Source organism: Chiloscyllium plagiosum, chromosome 28, assembly GCF_004010195.1.
Source record: "Chiloscyllium plagiosum isolate BGI_BamShark_2017 chromosome 28, ASM401019v2, whole genome shotgun sequence".
In the NCBI taxonomy this organism is placed as follows: Eukaryota; Metazoa; Chordata; class Chondrichthyes; order Orectolobiformes; family Hemiscylliidae; genus Chiloscyllium; species Chiloscyllium plagiosum.
The window spans coordinates 49,505,659-49,517,430 of NC_057737.1; the positions used below are offsets into that span (position 1 = coordinate 49,505,659).

General features: G+C 44.4%; 1 protein-coding gene across 1 annotated transcript in view; it reads left to right on the forward strand.

Moving 5' to 3' along the window:
• sumf2 (sulfatase modifying factor 2) overlaps positions 1 to 11,551 on the forward strand; it is a 65,182-nt gene extending 53,631 nt beyond the window's left edge. Inside the window, exon 9 of the mRNA XM_043718881.1 lies at positions 11,300 to 11,551. Coding sequence (XP_043574816.1) covers positions 11,300 to 11,405 — 106 coding nt within the window. The 3' untranslated portion in view covers positions 11,406 to 11,551. The remainder of the gene's footprint in view (positions 1 to 11,299) is intronic.
• The last annotated feature ends 221 nt before the right edge of the window (positions 11,552 to 11,772 follow it).

Consider the following 11,772-nt stretch of genomic DNA (forward strand, 5'->3'; position numbering starts at 1 on the left):
CATCTGCTCCCAGGAGGACCAGTTCCACCACAGAACACATCAGATGGCCACCTCCTTTAAAGACCGTAATTTCCCCTCCACCCTCAAACCCCACCCCTCCAATAACAAGGACAGAGCCCTGCCACCCCTGCCACGGTCCTCTCCTTCCACCCCACCAACCTCCGCATAAATCGCATCGTCAGCCAACATTTCCGCTACCTATAAATGGACCCCACCACTAGGGATACATTTCCCTCCCCACCCCTATCTGCTTTCTGCAAAGACCATTCCCTCTGTGACTACCTGGTCAGATCCACGCAACCGCCCCCAAAACAACCCACCCTCCCCTCCGGACACTTTCCCCTGCCACCGCAAGAATTGCAAAACCTGGGCCCAGACCTCTCCCCTTACTTCCCTCCAAGGCCCCAAAGGAGCCTTCCACATCCATCAAAGTTTCCCCTACCGCACATTTCGTTTATTGTATCTGTTGCTCCCGATGCAGTCTCCTCTACATTGGGGAGACTGGACGCCTTCTCGCAGAGTGCTTTAGAGAACATCTCCGGGACACCCATACCAATCAACCTCACTGCCCCGTGGCTGAACATTTCAACTCTCCCTCCCACTCTGCCGAGTTAAAAATCACACAACACCAGGTTATAGTCCAACAGGTTTAATTGGAAGCACACTAGCTTTCGATTAAACCTGTTGGACTATAACCTGGTGTTGTGTGATTTTTAACTTTGTACACCCCAGTCCAATACTGGCATCTCCAAATCACTCTGCCGAGGACATGCAGGTCCTGGGCCTCCTCCATCGCCACTCTCTCATCACCCGACGCCTGGAGGAAGAACGCCTTATCTTCCTCTTCGGGACCCTTTATCCCCATGGCATCAATGTGGACTTCACTGGTTTCCTCATTCCCCCACCCCCCCACCTTACCCCAGTTTCAACTTGCCAGTTCAGCACCGTCCTCATGACCTGTCCCATCTGTCAATCGTCATTCTCAGCTATCCACTTCACCCATCACATTTACCCCCACCTCCATCCACCTATTGCACTCTCAGCTATCTTCTCCCCTGCCCCATCCCCTCCCATTTACCTCTCCACCCCCAAGGCTCCCACCCTCATTCCTGATGAAGGGCTCCGGCCCTAAATATCGATTTTCCTGCTCCTCGGATGTTGCCTGACCTGACCTGTTGTCCTTTTCCAGCAACACATTCTCAATTCTCATCTCCAGCATCTGCAGACCTCACTGTCTTCTACAGCGTTTGACCCCACTTCATTTCTTAATATTGATTTAATTTCATTTTTTAACTAATACTAACACACCCACTCTGCCCACCTGCCTATCTTTTCGTTAGGAAATATATCCTTGAATATTCAGCTCCCAGTTCTGATCCTCATGCAGCCAATTTCGATCTGCGCCACATGCTCATTTCCCTTATTCCTTATACTGCATGCATTTAGATATAACTCCTTCAGTTCTGTATTAAGTGTCCCTCCTCCCATTGTCATTCGTCTGTCCAGTGTGCTTGAAGTTTGATTGCTAAACCCATCCATACACTCTCTCCTATTTGTGTCTGTGCTGCAGATTTTAATAATCTCTCCTGAATTCTGCATTCTTATCACCTCTTTTAATTCAGGTTTTCTAATTTCTCCTGTAACTGAACCCCCCCCAATTTAGTTTAAGTCCTGTGTACACCCCTAATTATGCGATGCAGTAGACTCTGATCCCAGCGTGGTTCAGATGAAGACTGTCCCATTGGATCAGGTCCCTTGGGTGTCCCTGGCTCAGACAGTGTTTATTTCTAATCCCTAATTGTCCAGAGTCAGTAACATAAAGGCCAAACTAGATAAGGATGACAGTTTCCTTCCCTCAAAGACATTAGCGAATAATTTGTGTTTTTCCAAAGAATCAACAACGGTTTTGTGGACAACATTAGACTCTTCATTGTTAATTGAATTCAAATTCCATCAACTTTCATGCTACGATGAATTAGAAAGATTGGACATGCAGAAAGATTGTGGACACCTTAACATATATGCATTGGATAACTAGCCATTCGCAATCCCTATGAACATTCCACTCACCACATGATTGCTGCAGAATCTCTGTTACAAAGCAAAACGATAGAAATCAAAATCAAACTAAACTTCAGCTAACACTTCCTTTGAGTTTGGGCAGAGCTGGAGTATTGCATCCAATTCTGGGAAATGCACATGTGGAAAAAGTGAAGACAGGTGAGCACACCAGATCATCAGAGGGTTAGATAGGGTAGACAGGGCGATGGCTAGCTCGAGGGGGTATAGCTTTAAATTGAGGGGTGATAGATATAGGACAGATGTCAAAGGTAGTTTCTTTACTTTAGATTAGATTAGATTACTTTAGATTACTTTACAGTGTGGAAACAGGCCCTTCGGCCCAACAAGTCCACACCGACCCGCCGAAGCGCAAACCACCCATACCCCTACATTTACCCCTTACCTAACACTACGGACAATTTAACATGGCCAATTCACCTGACTTGCACATCTTTGGACTGTGGGAGGAAACCGGAGCACCCGGAGGAAACCCACGCAGACACGGGGAGAATGTGCAAACTCCACACAGTCAGTCGCCTGAGGCGGGAATTGAACCCGGGTCTCTGACGCTGCGAGGCAGCAGTGCTAACCACTGTGCCACCCGTGCCGCCCACAAAGAGAGTAGGAGGGGCGTAGAACACACTTCCTGCAGCAGTAGCAGACTCGTAGGCATTTAAATGGGCATTGGATATGGATATGGATGAAAATGGAATAGTGTAGGTTAGATGGGCTTCAGATTGATTTCACAGTTCGGCACAACAACGAGGGCAGAAGGGTCTGCACTGCGCTGGAATGTTCTATGAGAGAGTATAGAAAACATTTACAAGAATGGTTCCATGGGTGTGGGCCTTCAGTTTAGGGGAGAGTTTTGAGATGTTAAGACGTATTTCTTTCAAGAAAAGAGAATTGAGAGATTTACAAGAGGTGTTTAAACTTCAGAGGTGTCTAGGATAAAACTGTTCCCATTGTGAAAGACCTCGTTTGGTATAAGCAGTCACACATTATTCATTCTGTACCTCAACAATGCCTTCATCCTATTATCCTCTTAATGCACTTGTTAAATTTATATGTGACTTATGGAATTCTTTCTATTATTTGCTGCCAGACCCGTCTTGTATCTTCTCTGGTACAATGATTTATTTTTCACTTTATTTTGAGCTTCTGGTACATTTCTTTTTAAAATAGCCCTTGGTGATTGTTCCATCAATACAGATATCTTCCAGTGCCTTAGCAAATGTGTGCCTATTTGAAGAGTGTGATTGATTGTTAAACATGGGGGCTGTAATCACAGTGCGTGACAAGGGAGAGTCAAGAGCCATAGGTACAATTTACTTTCCTGAAACACCTTAAACGCAGAGTGTACTGCTGGTTGAAATGTGGTACCTCAGCTCAAGCAACACTAATTAACACAGGAACTAGCTGCATGTGTGACTCAGCTGATTTTTGTATTCACATACTTAGAGTCAAAGAGTCCTACAGCATGGAGACAGGCCTTTTGGCCCAAACTGGTCCATGCCGACCAAAATGTCAATCTACACTAACCCCATTTCCCTGCGTTTGATCCATTTTCTTCTAAATCTTTCCTATCCAGGTATTTGTCCAAATGCCTTTTAAATGTTGTTAATGTACCCACCTCAACCACATCCACTGGCAGCTCATTCCATGTCCGTACCACCCTCTGTGTAAAAACAAAAGTTGCCCCTCAGGTTCCCTTTTATTCTTTCCCCTGTAACTGTAAACTGATGCCCTCTTGTCCTCGATTCCCCAACCCTGGGAAAAGGACTGAGTGCATTCACCTTATCCATGCCTCTCATGATCTTATACACCTCTATAAGGTCACCCCTCAGTCTCCTAAGCTCTAAAGAAAAAGGTCCTAGCTTGTCCAACCTCTCCCGAGAACTCAGACCCTTGGGTCCTGGCAATATCCTCGTAAATTTCTTCTGCACTCTTTCCAGTTTAATAACATCCTTTCTATAATGAGGTGACCAAAACTCAACACAGTACTCCCAAGTGCGGTCTCACCAATGTCCTGTGTAACTACAACATAATTTCCCAACTTCTATACTCAATGCCCTGACTAATGAAGGCCAGTGTGCCAAAAGCCTTCTTCACTGCCCTGTCTACCTGGGACTCCACTTTCAGAGAACCGTGCACCTGAACTCCAAGGTCCCTCTGTTCCACTACACTCCTTAAGGCTCTTCCATTCACCATTAATTTGACTTTCCAAAATGGCAGACCTCACACTTACCTATGTAAAACTCCACCTACCATTTCTCAGCCCACTTCCCAGCTGATCAAGGTCCGGCAGCAATTTCTGATAACTTCGATGCTGGGTGTGGCTTCAAAACCTCTGACCTATTTACAGTTATTCCTGGGATTTAGTTGGCATTTAATGTCTGTCCTAATTCTGACCCACAGTGCTATCAAGAAGAAATTTCTAGGATATTGACGCAATGTTAGTGAAGGAATATTGTTACAAGCCAGGACAGTGCATTACTGGTGTGTTCCCAGGCAGCTACTATCCTTGTGCTTTGGCCTGGTAAAGATGATGGGTTTGGAAAGTGCTGTTGATAGAAGTTGGAGAGTTGCTTTAGTGTTTCTTGGAGATGGAACACATCTGTTCTCACAGGATGCTGCTGGATAAAGAATATATATGTTGAAGGTGGAGTATTGGAGGTCAGCCAAATGGGCTGCATTGACCTCAGTGGTGTCAAACTTCATGAGTGTTCTTGAAGGCTATACTTATCCACACATGTGGAGAATATTCGATTAACTCCTGCTTTGCGTCTTTTAATGATCTTAGAAGTAGTCATTTTTGCACAACCTTACTTGGGTAGTGCACTGGAAATAACAGTCAGAGAGTCATCCTGGATGTTATGGACCGAGGGAAAGGCAGTTCACTGGCTCTTGTTTACAGAGTTGCAGAGATGATTCTTGTGCTGATCAGAATGCAGTTTCTCAATCTTCCTTCTCCAGATGCTTTCACTGGTTTGCAGGAGGTTATGGTGACTGGTCTCTGAGTTATTAATTAAAAGTCACAGCTTACAACAAGTGAAGACAGAATAATCTGGTTTACTTCAGGCTTAGTTTTTTTTAAATTACTGCAGAGAACAGTCAGCGTCTGTGCTAGTGGAGATCTTATAGCTTCTTGTGTTCACAGCCTGAAGCTTTTTGGCTGCCTGAGAGCCAATTGCATAATTGTTGGCAGACAACAGGCTTTTGTCATTGATCTGTGGAGTAGTAACCAGTTATCAATCAGGAACTTGTTGCCTGCTGCATCTGCATTTGTCTGCACCCTTGGCAGCAGCTTATCTACATTTGCTCCCTCTGCTTGAACCAACACTTGTGTAAAGTGTATTTACAATGAGTATAATGTTATTTGATTTCAAAAACACACCGTAATCCTTTGCCTGTCGTTGGTTTTATAACAGTTCTTCTTCCATTTCAGTCCACAATCAAATTACAGAAAAATTAAAAGACCTGGACTTTACAGCAACATAATTTTATAGACTAATCAGATTCAATTTCCTAGCTCTAGCCATGAAGACTGCTTTTATTTCTCTCAAGTGCCAATTCAATTTCCTTCTAAAATCATTCATTGTCCTCACTTATAGCACCCTCCTGGGCAAGTCATTGTCAATTAATCTCCCCTTTATCTCTTTTCCCAAAACCCTAAACCAGTATCCTTTCGTCCTGTGTCAACAACAAATGCAAACTGATTTTCTCACCTGTGCACCTCCATATGTTTGCCCTTCAGTTTCCTTTGCTACAAGGAGAAAAATTCCAGCTTTAGCAAAGTAAACTTGTTCCTAAAGTCTAGAACATATCCTCTGCCGCCTTTCAAGAAATCTCATCGTCCTTTCTAAAGTGTCATGACTAGGTATTAGGAGTATTGGGTTTAATCTTCCAAATTCTCTGGAAATATCCTATTAGACAGGAAAATAACAAATATAACTCCTGTATTCAAGAAGTGGTTGGAAACGAAAAGCAGGAAACAATAGGTTGGTTAACTGATGGACAAAATTCTGCAATCTATTTAATCTATGAGGGGAGGGGATGGCCTGGTGGTATTATCGCTAGACTGTTAATCTGGAAACTCAACTAATGTTCTGGGAGCTGGGTTCGGATCCTGCCACGACAAATGGTGGAATTTGAATTCAATAAAAGAAGTGTCTGAAATTAAGAATCTACTGAAGACTATGAAACCATTGTTGATTGTCAGAAAAATCTCTCCAGCTCACTAATGTCCTTCAGGAAAGGATATCTGCCTACCTCACGTGGTCTGGTCTATATGCAAACCTAGACCTACAACAATGTGGTTGACTCTCGACTGCCCTCTGAAATGGCCGAGCAAGCCACTTGATTGATACAATTGTTATGAAGTCTCAAGAAAGAAGTGAACCCTTCGCATCAACCTATGCACCAGAATAGCCAACAGCAGAAACATCCCTCTCAATCCTGCAAAGTCCTCCTCACTTATATCTGGGTTTAGTGATAAAATTGGAAATGCTGTAGTATAGACTAGTCAAACAACAGCCTGATCTAGTCAAACCTGACAGATCATGTCCCAGACACCTCCACCAACATCAGAGATGGCAGCACAGTGGTATACAGTCGGAAGGAGTTGCCCTTGGAGTACTTAACATTGACTCCAGACCCCATGAAGTCTCGTGGCTTCTGGTTAAACATGTGCAAGGAAATCTATTGCTGGTTACCACATACTCTATTACACTGATGAATCAGTGCTCCTCCATGATGAACAAAACCTGGACAAAATGTAATCTGGGTGGGGGATTTCAATGCCCCTCCCAAGAGTGGCTTGACACTAACACTACTGGTCAAGTTTATCAGCATCCAAAAAGACATAGCTGCTCGACTGAGCCTGCGGCAGATGGTAAGGGAACCAACAAGAGAGAAAAACATACTTGACCTCATCCTTATCAGTCTGCAATGCTGCAGATACATCTGTTCATGATAGTAATGGTAAGACTGACCACTGCACAGGAGAAAAAGATTCCACCTTCCCATTGAGAATACCCTCCATCATGTTGGAACTATCACCGTGCTAAATGGGATAGACTTTGAATAGATCTTGCAACTCGAGACTGGACATCCATGAGATGCTGAGAGCCATCAACGCTCCAGGCAAAACACCCCAGCCTGTTCAACCTCTCCCTACAGCTCAAATCCTTCAACCCTAGTAACATCCTTTTAAGTCTTTTCTGAATCCTTGCAAGTTTCACAGCATCCTTCCTATAGGAAGGAGACCAGAATTGCACACAATATTCTAAAAGTGGCCTAACCAATGTCCTGTACAGCTATAACATGACATCCCAACTTCTACACTCAATGCTCTGACCAATAAAGGAAAGCATGCCAAACACCTTCTTCACTATCCTATCTGCTGAAGACTCTACTTTCAAGGAACTATGAACCTGCACTCCAAGGTCTCTTGTTCAGCCACAGTCCCCAGGACCTTATCATTAAGATAAGTTGGGGCAGCACGGTGGCTCAGTGGTTAGCCGTGCTGCCTTCACAGCACTGAGGACCTGGGCAACTGTCTGTGTGGAGTTTGCACATTCACCCCGTGTCTGCGTGGGTTTTCTCCCACAATCAAAAGATGTGCGGGTTAGGTGAATTGGCCATGCTAAATCGCCCATAGTGTTCAGGGATGTACAGGCTAGGTGCATTAGTCAGGGATAAATGTAGAGTAATGGGGTAGGGGAATGGGTCTGGGTGGGTTACTCTTCGGAGGGTCAGTGTGGGCTTGTTGGGCCGACTGACCCGTTTCCACACGAGGGATTCTATGAAAGTCACACTCTTATTTGCCTTTCAAAAATGCAGCATCTCAGATTTATCTAAATTAAACTTCATCTGCTACTCCTTGGCCCACTGGCCCCTCTGATCAAGATCCCGTTGTACTCTAAGTTAACCTTCTTCACTTTCCACTACACGGTGTGTATGGGCAGCACGGTGGCACAGTGGTTAGCACTGCTGCCTCACAGCGCCAGAGACCCGGGTTCAATTCCCGACTCAGGCGACTAACTGTGTGGAGTTTGCACATTCTCCCCGTGTCTGCGTGGGTTTCCTCCCACAGTCCAAAGATGTGCAGGTCAGGTGAATTGGCCATGCTAAATTGCCCGTAGTGTTAGGTAAGGGGTAAACGTAAGGGTATGGGTGGGTGGCGCTTCGGCGGGGCGGTGTGGACTTGTTGGGCCGAAGGGCCTGTTTCCACACTGTAAGTAATCTAATCTAACCTCCAATTTTGGTGTCATCTGCAAACTTACTATCACTCCTATGTTCCCATCCAAATCATTTATGTAAAAGACAAAAAGCAGTGGACCCAGCACCAATCCATGTGGCACACCAGTGGTCACAGGCCTCTAGTCTGAAAAGCAATCTTCCACAACCACCTTCAAGTGGCCTTCTACCTTTGATCCAGTTCTGTATCCAATTGGTTAGTTCTCCCTGTATTCCGTGTGATCTGACTTTGCTAACCAGTTTATCACGAGGGACCTTGTCAAACGCTTTACTAAGTCCATATAGGTCATGTCCGCCGCTCTGCCCTCATCAATCCTCTTTGGTATTTCTTCAAAAACTCAATCAAGTTAGCGAGACATGATTTCCTACACAAAGCCATGTTGACTATCTCTAATCAGTCCTTGCCTATCTAAATACATGTACATCCTGTCCCTCAGGATTCCGTCCAACAACTTGCCCACCACCAATGTCAGGCCCACTGGTCTTTGGTTCCTTCGTTTTTCCTTACTACTTTTCTTAAACAGTGGCACCATGTAAGCCAACCTCCAGACTTATGGCACCTCATCTCTGACTACTAATGATCCAGATATTTCAGCAAGGGGCTCAACAATCACTTCTCTAGCTTCCCACAGAGTTCTAGGGTACAACTGATCAGGTCCTGGGAATTTATCTACCTTTTTGCATTTCAAGACATCCAGCACTTCCTCCTCTGTAATATGGACATTTTCAAGATGTCACCATCTGTTTCCCTGCATTCTATATCTTCCATGCTCCCTTTCACAGTAAACACTCGTGCAAAATACTCATTTAGTAGCTTCCACATCTCCTGTCGTTCCACACACAGGCTGCCTTACTGATCTTTACAGGACATTGGTTAGCCCACTGTTGGAATATTGTGTGCAATTCTGGTTTCCTTCCTATCAGAAAGATGTTGTGAAATTTGAAAGGATTCAGAAAAGGTTTACAAGGGTGTTGCCAGGGTTGGAGGATTTGAGTTACAGGGAGAGGCTGAACAGGCTGGGGCTGTTTTCCCTGGAGCGTCGGAGGCTGAGGGGTAATAGAGGTTGACAAAATTATGAGGGGCATGGATAGGATAAATAGACAAAGTATTTTCCCTGGGGAAGCCCAGAACTAGAGGGCATAGGTTGAGGGTGAGAGGAGAAAGATATAAAAGAGACCTAAGGGGCAACTTTTTCACGCAGAGTGTGGTATGTGTATGGAAGTGGTAGAGGCTGGTACAATTGCAACATTTAAGAGGCATTTGGATGGGTATATGAATAGGAAATGTGTGGAGGGATATGGGCTGGGTGTTGGGAGGTGGGATTAGATTGAGTTGGGATATCTGGTTGGCATGGACAGGTTGGACCGAAGGGTCTGTTTCCATGCTGTATATCTCTGACTCTATGACTCTATTTGCCAAAGCTATCTCATCTTCCCTTTTTGCCCTCTTTTAAGTATATTCCTACTGTGTTTATACTCTAAGGATTCACTCGATCTCTGCTGTCTATACTACTTTTTCTTGACCAAAACCTTAATTTCTCACGTCATCCAGCATTGCCTACACTTACCAGCCTTACCTTTCACCCGAACAGGAACACATTATCTCTGGACCCTTGTTAGCTCATTTTTGAAGGCTCCGCATTGTCCAGCCGTCCCTTTACCTGCGAACAATCGCATGCCATCAAATTTTGAAAGTTCTTGCCTCGTACCATTAAAATTGGTAGGAAACCAGAGCACCCGAGGGAAACCCGTACAGGCACAGGAATTGAGCAAACTCCACTCAGACAGTTGCCAGAGGATGGAATTAAACCTAGCCCCCTCAGGCAGCAGCGCTAACCACTGAACCACTGTGCTGCCCTTAATCTGTTCTGGATGTTGATCTAGGGATAAATGTTGTTGAGATGGAGCATAATTATTCTGTTTTTCTCCTCATACTCTGATTTGGGTAAATAGACTGAGATTTGAACCCTCAACCATTTGACCTAGACACCACCTTCCTGATCTTGTCTCTTTACCTGCACAGATGGCTTCCTGTACTGAAGGCACATTTTAATCAGGCAAACAATTCCACAGCATATCCACTTACTTTCATAAACATCGCATGTACTTGCATTTACTAGCTCATAGTAGGAATGGAGACTGAGTTTCTGGTGAGGCTCCCCTGCAGCTTCCTCAGTGTCATTGATCCCCCAGTCATGAACCAGGTACCTCTCAGCACATGCCCACCCTGCAGAAGTCACTGTGTGTCCCATTCTTGGAGAGGAAACCTGTTGCTGGAAGCCAGAAGTGTCAGACTCATCAGCGTTGCACAGTGACAGCACCATTCACCAATCCGTTGCAGGGAATTGCCCCTCCCCTGCTTAACCAAATTGAGTGTCTAGTATCAGGAATTAAGATGGCACTGCCTTCCGATGTGGCATACGTCTCACCTTGTTGCAGCACTCCTGTTGAAAATCAGTAACATTGAGGATAGAGGGTGTGTTTCCTCCACTTCCTGCACCTACACCACCACATCATCATCTGAGAAGGTTGTCAGCTATTTCTCAGCTCCCAACATTTTCTGTGGCAAGTACCATAAAAATCCTTCCAGTTAGATGTACCACCCCTTAAAAATATACTAGCTGTCTCTCTGTAGCGCTGTCTTTCTGGTAACCTCCTGGCATAGCGAGCCAATAATTAGCATGAGAGCAGAATTTGTCATACTAAGTGTTTTGTGCAGCACTGTATGTGCAGCAGCAGCCTGTAAGGGATCTTACTTTGTGTTAAACATTGTATATGCAGCCTCAGTGAAGAATTTAAAGATACCAAGCATTGCAAAAAACTGCTCACAGAGAACAAGAAAACAGTGATGTGCTGTCCTGTCAACACATACAAGTTAATGACAGTCAGTAACTAAGTGTGATTGTGACCTAACACACATCAAACGTCAAAAATAAGGAAAAGTATCAGAAAGCTAATTTGCTGTGTTTCTTTCTAGGATGGGGAACACGCCTGACTCAGCTTCTGATAACTTGGGCTTTCGATGTGCTACAAGCAAAGTTTCATCTCTGAAACAAAATACAAAAGTTCAAACGGAGCTCTAAATGTCATTTAAAGAACAGCAATAGTTTTGAAGAATGTACAGCATGATCCATGGATCAGAATAATTAAGCAGATTGTTTGCTTCTTTTAAACTGGCATTAACTGTTTTATAATGTGAAGTAGATTAAAGTTGAAAATCATCTCAAAATGGAGCTTTTATATTTTGTTGGGTTATACATGTTTTAATGTTTAGGAAATATAACGTTAGATTAAAAAGTAAGTTAATGACAATCTGAAAGATCATAAAAACATAGATAATGAAATCAGGAGCAGGCCATTCATCCCTGTAAGCCGGCTCTGCCATTTACTCCTGTTGGATGCCTGTTCCTGCTTTCCCCTCCCCCCCACATCCTTTGGTTCCTTTAGCTG